This window comes from Poecilia formosa, unplaced genomic scaffold (assembly GCF_000485575.1).
Source record: "Poecilia formosa unplaced genomic scaffold, Poecilia_formosa-5.1.2 Scaffold0, whole genome shotgun sequence".
Taxonomy (NCBI): domain Eukaryota; kingdom Metazoa; phylum Chordata; class Actinopteri; order Cyprinodontiformes; family Poeciliidae; genus Poecilia; species Poecilia formosa.
The window spans coordinates 2,661,703-2,673,259 of record NW_006799939.1 but is presented as its reverse complement, the minus strand read 5'-3'; the positions used below and the strand labels follow the sequence as shown (position 1 = coordinate 2,673,259).

At 39.5% G+C, this 11,557-nt stretch overlaps 1 protein-coding gene across 1 annotated transcript in view; it reads left to right on the top strand.

Moving 5' to 3' along the window:
• Nucleotides 1-9,998, top strand: part of LOC103135121 (exostosin-1b-like) — a 36,325-nt gene extending 26,327 nt beyond the window's left edge. The window contains exons 5-11 of the mRNA XM_007547766.2: nucleotides 2,225-2,357; nucleotides 3,131-3,249; nucleotides 3,775-3,870; nucleotides 5,792-5,881; nucleotides 6,007-6,167; nucleotides 6,267-6,438; nucleotides 7,283-9,998. Coding sequence (XP_007547828.1) covers nucleotides 2,225-2,357; nucleotides 3,131-3,249; nucleotides 3,775-3,870; nucleotides 5,792-5,881; nucleotides 6,007-6,167; nucleotides 6,267-6,438; nucleotides 7,283-7,468 — 957 coding nt within the window. The 3' untranslated portion in view covers nucleotides 7,469-9,998. The remainder of the gene's footprint in view (nucleotides 1-2,224; nucleotides 2,358-3,130; nucleotides 3,250-3,774; nucleotides 3,871-5,791; nucleotides 5,882-6,006; nucleotides 6,168-6,266; nucleotides 6,439-7,282) is intronic.
• Nucleotides 9,999-11,557: the final 1,559 nt, after the last annotated feature.

The window sequence follows — 11,557 nt, the reverse complement described above, 5'->3', positions numbered from 1 at the left end:
AGTTATAAATTGATTAATCCAAAAATAATCAACAAATCAGCCCTGCACTGATTTGCTGTTAAGTCGAGCAGAAAGGTCGGAGCTCATCACATACTGATGTCACAAGCATTTTTTAGCTGCAGAGGATCAGGCTTTCACTGAAGGAATGCTGTGTTATTGCATTTTAGGCAAAAACATGTTTTACTAGCTTAAAAAAAGGAATTGAGTTTTTTTATTAGCATCTTTAATGTATTCCTAATATTGTATAACATAGCTTAAATTAAAAATCTGCACAATGTGCCAATCTTTTTAATCTGATTAAATGCTAGAATAATTGATAACTAAAATAATTTTTAGTTGCAGCTCTATTTTCTACATTAATATTGTAAAAATAATTCCACATTTTGTTCATGAAAGCTGTTTATTTAATTGTTAGATCAAATAAACATGTCTTTTAAGGGTTATCAAGTGAAAAATCTGGACATCTACCATATGGACGATGCATCCTTACTATCAATCAATCAATCAAATTTTATTTGTATAGCACATTTCAGCATCAAGGCATTTCAAGGTGCTTTACATAATATAGTATTATGTAAAGCATAATAGTATATTATTATAAAATTTACATACTACCAGATTTGCAGTGACATGCAGCTGGGAACTGTGTAGCTTCTAGATTGAGTAATACAGAAGTCTGTTGTAAGAAGAGGGCTGTCAATATTTTTGATGCAGCATCCTGTTCTGTCTTGGCTATCAATCACATCAGTAGTTTGTTTCTGTCAAGCTCCATTTATCTGCCTTCCTCCTGGTGAGTGCCAGCCGATCAAACCGCTGCCGGGTTAGAATTACAAGCGGCTGAAGACGAGAGCCGAGAAGAATAGAAATTGATAAGGGTGCGAGATAGCAGCCGAGGGAATGTCTAAAGTTCCTTATGAGTGCGGCAGGCTTTTTGTGTCAGCATAGCTCATCGTCACTAAGCTCACAAGCACCATCGCCATTATACCTTCATATGTCAGTAGCAGACCTTGAACTTTGAAGTGGTCGGTAAATTACCTGAGTGACTGCTGGAATAGATCAGCTTTTCGAAGTTATCTCCATTTTGTGTTGCATGTGAGACCGAGCCAGCAGTAGGTCACACCATTAGCTTCCATCTTTTGAGAAAAGCAAAAGGCACTGATGCACAGAGGTGGATTTTTCCTCTAACAGCACAGCAGCATGAAGTTGCAGAACCAAGCAGCTTATCTACAATCTGTTTACACTCTCCGTATCTTAACTCTTTTCCGGAAGCCATGTTTTGGCTTCAGATGTGCAATTTTTATAAGCCTGTCATTATGTGATTCCAAATATTTCACTACAGACTAGGGCTGCAACTAACAATTATTTTAATAATGGATTAATTTGTTAATTATTCTGACAGTCGGATGAAAAAATTCACATTTAAAAGTTTTCATTTAGCCACTTAAGCCTTTTTGTGCAAAATTAGAAATACATTGAAAGATGCAAATAAATAAATGATTCAATCCCTTTTTTAAATAAGAAAGTAAGCTTTTTATTTCCCAAATTGCAATACAATTGTTGCATAATTATTATTTTTTTTCTTCACCAAATGGCATTTTTGTTTGAGTCTGCACTAAATTAGTTGACAATTATTTCAGTAATCAATTAATCTGGATTAATTTTTAGACTTTTTTCTGTTGCTTCATTATAAATTCTGGCAGTCCTTGACATTTTGCAAAAAATATCTTGTACCTTGGTTTTCAAAGTGGTTTTTATCAAGAGGGAACGATTAGTGCTGCGAGAAAAAACCCTTATGATATACATATATATATAAATAAATATTTTAGTCTGAAAAACAAAATTAATTCCTAATGGTTGACTTTTAAGAACTGAGCCAGAAAAAGCGGAGTAAACTTCAAAGCTTTTGTGTTTTCAAAGATAAGATGCTGAAGGGCTTCATTTTATTGCATCATAAGCAACAAACCAGAGCTTTTTTAAAGTTTAAGCATTTGTTGTTTGTGTTGTTTTTTTGTTTTTTTTTTGTAGATTACCGTTGAATGTTTATCAAAACTTATTACATTCAAGATATGCCGTTTAAGAAAAAAAAAATAGTCGGCTGCAGTCAGTGGAGTTTGTTTCCAAAAAATGTCATTAGAAGCAGATCAGTAGTAGTTATTGAAATTATGTTCTTTCTTTTTTTTTTTTTTTTTTTAATGATCTGTCTTCCTCTCCACTGTAATGTCAGATCATCCAGGACCGCGTTCTGGAGCACAACTCCAGAAGTAGCCTGATGTGGAACAGCCTTCCTGGTGGGCTCTTCACTCTGCCTCGCTACTCCACTCACCTGGGGGATTTCCCCTTCTTCTACGCTAAGCTGGGTCAGTAGGTTATTGCTACGCCTTGTATTGTGAGCTCAAGTCACTTAATACTAGCTCTGCTTATAATAATCTTCAATTTTTGACCGATTTTTATCTGTGTGACTCGACCTCTGAACAGACAACAAAAAAAAAAAGAGAATTAATAAATCAAGATGTCTCATAGAAAAACTTACCATCGTGTTACAGATCTGCTTAGTTTTTTGCCCTACTGTGACGTTTTTTTTTTTTTACACAGGATAATAAATTATACTTATTTTATTCAAAAACAGAACTGCTGCAGATTTAGTTTTCTCAGGATAATTTTACAACTCGTGCTTTTTTTCATACTACAATAATTACATGTTTCTCTTTGAGCTTGATTTTCTGTTTATGTTTTGGTACCAGCATCATCAGCCGGAAACATTATGTTATCTTTCCAATGGCTTCCGTAGACCTTGAAGGAGTTTTTTTCTCTCTTTTTTTTTTTCTAAGAAATATTAGTTTGAATAAGAGACTGAACCGTTTACGCGCTGATGGTTGAAGCTGTAGTTCCTCCCAAAACAATCAATAAACAGAACCGTATTTCAAGTCTATCACTCTAAAACAAAATGGGGGATTTTGATAGTTTTCACTTAATTGATATAATCCAGACTTACTACTTTTTGCCTTTTGACTGTTTAAACGTCCACAATATCCTGTGCAGGTCCATAGTCGTCCATTGCATTTACAATTCTTACTCTGTACTGTTTGCAAAGCAGAACACGTAATGACAGTATTATGTTTTCCCCCTGCAGGTATCAAGCCGTACCCGAAGTTTACAGCAATCATTCATGTGGTCACCCCACTGGTCTCCCAGTCCCAGCCAGTGATGAAGCTGCTTGTTGCCGTTGCCAAATCCCAGTACTGTGCTCAGGTGACCGACGCATTGATTCCCACGTGTTCCTCATGTGTTACTCCATCAAAATGAATACAGAAGGTCTATCTGATCAGTTGTTGACCTTAAACTGCTTGTTAAATGAGCTTCTTCTTCACAGAAAGAGGTTATGATCATTTGGAGAAGCTCCTGCTGCAGCAGATCCAACCTGTCAGTCCTTTTTATTTCCCCCTCATGTCCTTTTAATATTCCTGTTCACACTACAGGGAAAACTACACAACACATGTAACTAAGCTGCTGCTGTTGTGCCTCACATACAATAGCAGTGTATGTTGTTGCGCTACGAGGTTAAGATAATAATACCGAGTAATATACTTCTGTGCGCTGCAGCAGTAACAGTTTTCTTTTGTCTTTTTGTGTGTGGAGGGCTAGTTCTTAAAACAGAAATGTAGATTTGCATAAAAGCCGTGCTCTAAATTGGTGTTGAAAGACGAATCAAAACAAATTCTACGTTCAGAAACATGCAAATGAGGGTGATTCATGTCGCCTGTTTTCTCCGTGCAGGTGATTGTTCTTTGGAACTGCGACAAGCCTCTTCCTGCCAAACACCGCTGGCCCGCCACCTCGGTCCCGTTTATTGTCATAGAAGGAGAAAGCAAGGTAAACCTCTGAGCCATAATCCTCCGCCACTGAGCACATCGCTGCATTTTGCCCTAGAAGTCACAACATTTTGACCTGGGATGTTTACACACAGTTTGAAATGTTGGAAAACTGCTGTCAGGTACAGGAGTTAATCCACAAAGAATATTCAGAAAGATTTTCTTTCTGGATATCCTGTTATGCCTTCAGGTCAAATGATATGATTTGTTAAAAGAAAAAAAAATGATTGTGTAAATATCCTTTAATTCTTTGGTTGTTTCCCGCCATATAAAGCAGTTGTAATGAGCGTTCTGGAAAGCCCATAAAGTTCCAATTTTACAGCCTGTTGAATAAATGATGTTAAATTAATTTTTATGACATTTTAAATTGGACTGAAGGGAGCATTAATAAAAGCTGCTTCACAGGCGGGTCAGAGCATTTTAGAAAAATCTGACGGCCATAAAGAGTTTCCCCGACATTAAGCTGCTAATGTCAGGAAATAATATTTGGACTCAATTTCTCGAGGTCTCGCTGAAATATCAGTCAGTACTAAACGTTCATATAGCTTTTCGCGCGTTATTCCTTTCAGATGTGTATTGGAAAGCACAGTGAGATATTTGTGGCTTCCCTCTCTGCTGCACAGCAGGTTGTCTGGTTGTATATGAACAAATCACCACGTGCAGAAAGCCTTCGTTGTTGAGTCTGACAGCTCAACACAGTGAACTCAGTTCAGTTCAGACCAACTCTCAGCAAGCTGCCATAATGCCAGTTTTATTCTCAGCTGATACATTCATGTTTGGAGTTTGTCATTGAAAAGCTGTAATACAATCCACCACAAAGAACCTGCTGTTTATTGAAAGGGAGGTACTACACACACACACACAGACACACACACACCAATGAGTCGGTCTCAGGGGTTCGGCGGAGCCTCTGCCGCGGAGGTAAAGACACACTTGTGTGAAGTTGTGATGACGCCCCGCTTTGCCATCACTTGCTGCAGAGGATCACGTTACATTGCTGAGCCAATCAGTGATTGAAGGAGCTCCACTCTCAGCATGGATTTGAACTTGTGTCTTTAATTACTTCAGCAAAACTCAGTTTTTACCAAATTCTGTAGCTTTCGGTGTACTTCTAAATCTGCTCCTTAGTCGCATCTTTTCGGGCCTGCTACTGCCTCTAGTGGCGTGGGGGTGGTAACACAACTAATATAATTACATCACTTAATCAGAATACCTCAAAGTCTTTATTTATTATTAATTTTTTTCATTCTCTTAAGCATGTAGAGCTAATTAAATGATCTAAACAAGACCTTAAAGTGGTTCCAGTTTGTCTCGATGGCCAACCTGTTGAAACTGGAAAATTTTAAATACCTTGGGTCGTTCCTGGACAGTCAGCTCAGCTTTGCTGAAAACACTGACTATATTTTGAAGAACTGTTCTCAGACTCTACCTTTTAAGAAGACTTAGTGATCATGGGGTGACCCAGCTAGACTCTAGTTGGGGCACCCCTATGTCTTGAATTTGGGGGGGTGTAAAAAAAATCATATTTTATTTATCACTACAGAAGGGTTCAGTGAATGTGCATATGAAACTGGTGGGTTCTGTACCTCAAAAAAGGTTAAGAACCACTGGCATAGACGCTACAACCTTATGAAAGAGAAGTGAAGAATAAATGTTATATTGGCAAAATGGGATTGTAACAAGTATTAAAAACGGGGTTAGCAGCACTTATACAAGTGATTTAAAAAAAACATTTAGTTTTTTCCCTCTAAACAAACTTTTGCTACTGTGTTAAAATTCAAATTTATTTTGAAGGTTACTCACACATCTCTGTTAGGGATGCCAACACATTTGTCTGCAGCTGCAATAAAATGACGCAACTGTACTGACTGTCAGCAACCATCACACGTCTCTCTCTGCATTTGTTTTCCAACTCCTACCAGGTGATAAGCAGTCGCTTCCTTCCCTACGACACCATCCCCACAGACGCTGTCCTCAGTCTGGATGAAGACACTGTGCTGTCCACCACAGAGGTTAGCCTCCTGTTATATGAAGAAAGCTTTCTCATTCACTCCATTTTTAGCATTTTTTGGTACGAGTACTTTAACTACTTTAAAAAATAAATAAATAAATAAATAAATCTGCAATCTGGCCGCAGGTGGACTTTGCCTTCACGGTGTGGCAGAGTTTCCCCGACCGCATCGTCGGCTACCCGGCCCGCAGCCACTTCTGGGACAGCAGCAAGGAACGCTGGGGCTACACCTCCAAGTGGACCAACGACTACTCCATGGTGCTGACCGGGGCCGCCATCTACCACAAGTAACACGCTTTTGTTTTTTTCATTTTCCACCAACGCGGTTTTGGGCCGCCTTGTCTTCTGAGCGCTCCATTGTTCTACATGTCGCACTCCTCCCACAGATATTATCACTACTTGTACACCACCTACCTTCCAGCCAGCCTGAGGACAATGGTTGACCAGATGTCGAACTGCGAAGACATTCTTATGAATTTCCTCGTGTCATCCGTTACTAAGCTACCCCCCATTAAGGTCACGCAGAAGAAACAATACAAGGAAACCATGATGGGACAGGTGAGGAGCAACATTTCACATTCACTGGTGATTTGTATTTGTTTGGATGGTGAGATTAAGCCGATTTATTTGAATCTGACCGTGGCCATTCAGGGATTACCAATACAGGCTTTGTACTGGTGCTTGAAACCCTTGAAAATGCTTCAATTTCAATTGGATGTTTTCAAGGTCTGGACGGGGCTTGGCTTCTGTCTAAAGTCCCTTAAAGTGTAATAAAGTTTTCAATCTTTGATTGAAAACCTCAATTTGGGGAATGTTATTCACATACACATACAGATATTTTCATACACTTTATGAAGAGACACATAAATGGTGGGGGGAGGGGGTTCTCACTGTCTGAAGTTAAATCAAACTACTTTTTTTTTTTGTTTCAGGTTAGTTAGAATTTAGTTTATCTTTTCCCTGCCATAAGACATAGGAATGTAAGCTAAAATAATGTAAGACATGTATTAATAACAGTAATTAATCATATAATAGTGAATTGAAAGTATCTTTTTTTTTTTAGTTAATTTGTATTGTTTTTATTTCCAAAGTGTAATGCTGGAAAAGTTTGAAAACTTACCTTGACAATACTTTAATTTTACTGAGGGCAAAGTGTAGCAGCTTATAGCTAATTGACACATTACTATACAAAATGCCACATGGTGCATTCAGGACAAAAAGGACAGTGTGGTAATTTGTAAATTGAAGTTGTTTTCTTCTGATGTGCCTAGTTTCAGAAAAAAAAAAGAAAAAAGGCTGTGAAAGGTCACCGGAGCACAAAACACATAATCCATCTAGTCGTTTCCTTCTTCTTCCTGTCGGAACTCATTTGTTTCCTGCCACTGCTTTTTCCTCATCCCAGAGCTCCAGAGCGTCCCGTTGGGCTGACCCAGACCATTTCGCCCAGCGTCAGACCTGCATGAACAAGTTTGCCAACTGGTTTGGCACCATGCCTCTGGTCCACTCTCAGATGAGGCTGGACCCGGTCCTCTTCAAAGACCAGGTGTCGATACTGAGGAAGAAATACAGAGAAATTGAGAGGCTATAACCCCCGCCGAGCCCCCCCCTCCCCCAGCTCCCTGTGCTCTGCGGACACAACAGATGAGGAGCGATGGGGTGGGGGTGGGGGCGGCTGACTTGAAGAAAAGAGCAGACGATCGTTTAGAGCTGGTTCCAGGGAAACGGGAAGTGAAGAAACTGGAACCAACGTGAAGGACGCCACATTTTTTTCCCCCTGTCTTCTTTGTTGTCCTTCTCTGTCTCTCCTTTCAACTACTGCTGCTGTCTTGTGTGTGTCGTTCGGGCGGCTGAACTCGTAACATCACTAACTACCTGAACAGGTAAATCTGCTCACCATTGGTCACCGAGTCAGAAAATTACAGCTTGCTGCATAAAAGTCCCCAACATCGACAAACCCAGTGCAAGTGACACTGTGTGTGTCTGTAAACTATGCACGTTTGTGAACGTTTTTTGCTGACGGGATATTAACTACGAAGATGATAACACTATTTCGGATCGTATTCAACTATTTTTTTATACGGTGACACTCTCTCTCTGTCTCTCTCTTTCTTTCTCTCTCTCCTGTTTCTTTTCATTTTTTCCTCTGTTGTCTTAAACAAGGATAGACAAAGAAAAGTTTGAAATCCTCCTCAGAGCCCCAGACCAGCTGGTGATTGTTGATCTGACAGTGCCTCAGCATTTATCAAAAGATTTTGTGGATCTGGGAATCTGACAGATAGAAGACCAGGTGCAGATTTTGCACCTCGATAACCCTGCTTTCTTTTTTCTTTGATCATGATCTGTTATTTTCCATATTACTGATAATGTGTTGCATTTTCCAGATCATCAAAACGGTTTGATGAGAATATATTTTGCATTTGCAGTCGAACAAACAAACAAATGTCTGTACGTGCCATTCTGAACAATCTCCCTCGCCCAGAGCCGACATGAACAACTAGGCAGGCCACATGTGAATAGAGACGCCCCTAGAAATGCCGATTATTATTTTCCATTCCTAATGACTCGGATAAAAACCTGGACCATTTGCTTGAATACATGCTAGCCTGAGGGATGTTAGAGCTTGGTGTGTGTTGCCTTGGTGAAGGGAGGCTCAGCCTGCCAACATGCCATAAACTGGTCTATTAAAACAAAAACCACTGTGAAATCTACAGAACATTTTTTTTTTTTTTTTGGGATTTGGTGAATGAGGGATATTTATTTGTTAGCCCAATTTCATTTGGCCAAATGGCAGATAAGGCAACAGCAAGCACCTGACACAGAGAAGCATATCCACCATATTTTTGTGAATAAATATGAAATCTCCCGGTAGCTCTGATGAAGTCGATGAAGAATGATTCACGATCGACCAGCTGCATTCACATCGGACCTAAATCGACCCTCCTCTGTTTCGGATCGGCCATCAAATTGGGTTTTTACACTCACGGTTCATTATGCTATCTCAATTAACAATCTAGTTCAGTGTTTGTTTTTTGCTCTGACATGTCATATCATGTTATCTGAACATCTTGTGAAGCTGTTTCATGTCAAAGCCAGTAACTCCTTCCTCCAACTCACCCTGTAATGGCTTTCTAAAGATGAAAGAAAAGATGGTTTTGCTGAGCTCATTCTCCTCCCTTTATGTGCCAATGGAGCATTTGTTTATATTTTCTCCTCTGCAGTGGGGAATGCCACACGTTCCCTCCTTAATCACGGACTTTCTGACTGGAATGCGAGTGAAAACGAAGGGAAAGAGTTTTTCCTTTTTTGTTTTTTTGGGGGGGTTTTTAGCGCCGGAGCTCCACAGATGGAGAGGGTGCTTGGTGTTGCTCTTCACTTCTGAGAATGTGTCATCGGCGTGAAAGCTGATAAACAATCCCAGCTGAACGAACATCGCGCTGAAACAGAGTTCTGTTTTAGACGTCAACTTGGTGCAATATATAAAGGATAACATTTTCTGTTGTTTTTTTTTGTCTTGTTTTTTTTGTTTTAATGTTTCAGTGGGGGGAAGTTATGTATTGATGTGCCTTCAGAGGAAATACACTTAAGATTTTTCTTTTCATCAGCCTTGCACAAAAATTATGATCCCGTTTAATGGCAGTTCTTCAATGTTGTTTTTTTTTTTGTTTTTTTTAATCAAACCATAATGGCACCCCCAAATCATTCTAACACTAAAACCTCTGATTTACCGTTAGCTGTTTATTAATACTATTTTCAGTTGTTTTTTTTGTTTGTTTGTTTGTTTGTTATACTTTCCTGGGATTCTTGTTCCACCCGTCTCAACGTCCTGATTTGCGTCAGGCTGCGGGGTTCCAACCCTCCTCCTCTTCCTCATGTTCGTCACAGCCACAGTAATTTATGGACAGACATCTGACAGGATTCATCTCTGGACTCGATATTCGCCTGCTTCCCTCTCCCTCTCTCTCTTCAGAGGCTGCACCCTTTGCTTTTTCTTTTTTCTTTTCTTTGTTTTTTTTTTAGACTGATGGAAAGATGGTTAAAGAAAATCATGGTTTTTGTTAATTAATTTTATAAAAACGGATCGAAACAATTGTCAAATAAAAGTCTTTGATATAAACCGACTTCATGTGCGTTTGTTGCCGCTCGCTCTGTTTTTAAAGTGCCCTCCGAAATCTTTTCAGGTCTCGTTTTGTCACAGCCACAAATTTGACGTGTGTCTCTGAAGTCCAGCCCACTCGTTTACCTTCAGAAGTCGCATAATATTGGAACTACGGCCCCAAATCCAAGATGAGTTGAGGTTTAAACTTTTGCACGGATAGACAGGCATTTAATGACGAGTAGCAAAATCAAATGACTTGGATTAGCAGTGCTTACAATTGATGCTGATATATTGAGCTGTTTACACGTCATACAGAAACTGTTTCTCCAGTCAGAGGCCTCTCTGGATTCGTTGCAGCACTGACAGCCACTGAAGATTGCTCCCCCAGCATCACTGTCAACAACCACTTTGAAGAAACTGTGATGAGATGAGTCGCATTTAATTTCCCTTTGGGATAAAATACTTTTAAATTGAATTGAAATGACATGTGACTGGAGTGGAAGTTCTTGCGCCCCAGGTGACTGAGATTGTCAGAAGAAAATTAAAATTTTGTTGCCAAAATCTGTGGGAGGCATGTTCCAAAAGACTTGCAGTGGCGCACCTACAAAATCTAGGGTCAGGGGAGCTGAATACAAAGGATTGTTTTTACTGGGAAAAACAAAATATATTTTTTAACTATTTGTCTCTTTATTTAAAGATCCTACATCTTGTCAAACGCAGTGATATGTAAACATGTTTTTTTCTCTTATTTTGTGCTAGGGCGTCTTTGGGGTGAAGGGGAATTGCAGTTCTTTTATCCTTTTTTAAATGTTTTTGTATGTCCATGTGACAGGAACTTTTTAATAAAAATAATGTAGGGGGAACTGTATCGCTCTACTTTGTGTTGGACTATCACTTAAAATCCTAGTAAAAAAAATAAAGGGGTATGGCAAAATGTGGAAAATTTGAAAGGTACTGCTGCAAAATCAAAGTTGCATGGGCTGAGAAACGCCTACATCCGGCCACTCGTGTTCACCTTTTATTTAGCCAGTAACCTTTTTTTTTTTTTTTTTTTTTTTTTCCCAGTTTCCCCAACTTCATATTTCTAGATTTATGCACTGCAGCCACTGAGCAAGATGCAAGCCGAGTAATACTTTCAGCTTCCTTTTTAGTCCGCACTGTAGCCAAGAAACTGTCGTGTTTACATAATTCTCTGTCGGGATGATTGGTTTAGACACGCTGCATAAATAACGGCATCTATCTGAGATGATCCCCCGGTGCCAACTCAGCTGGAGAAAGCACTTCAGGAGCAACTGCTGCAACTACAAGAGAGAGAGAGAGCAAAGAAAAAAAATATCATTACTCCAAAGCTCTGCGCAATTTCAATGCTTAAATGGTACCCAAGGATGAATCATCTAGTGTCACGCTGAATGGAGAAACACTCTGGCCCATTTCACAGAAAATGTTCCAAGTTGCAGATGTGTGGCTGACGGAAGTATGATTCTGATAAGCCGACCTGTGAAATGTCAAGACATAATTGCTGCAGAGTTTCGCTCGACCGAAAGGGTTTATCTCCCGACAGTCTTTCCTGATTAAATAACA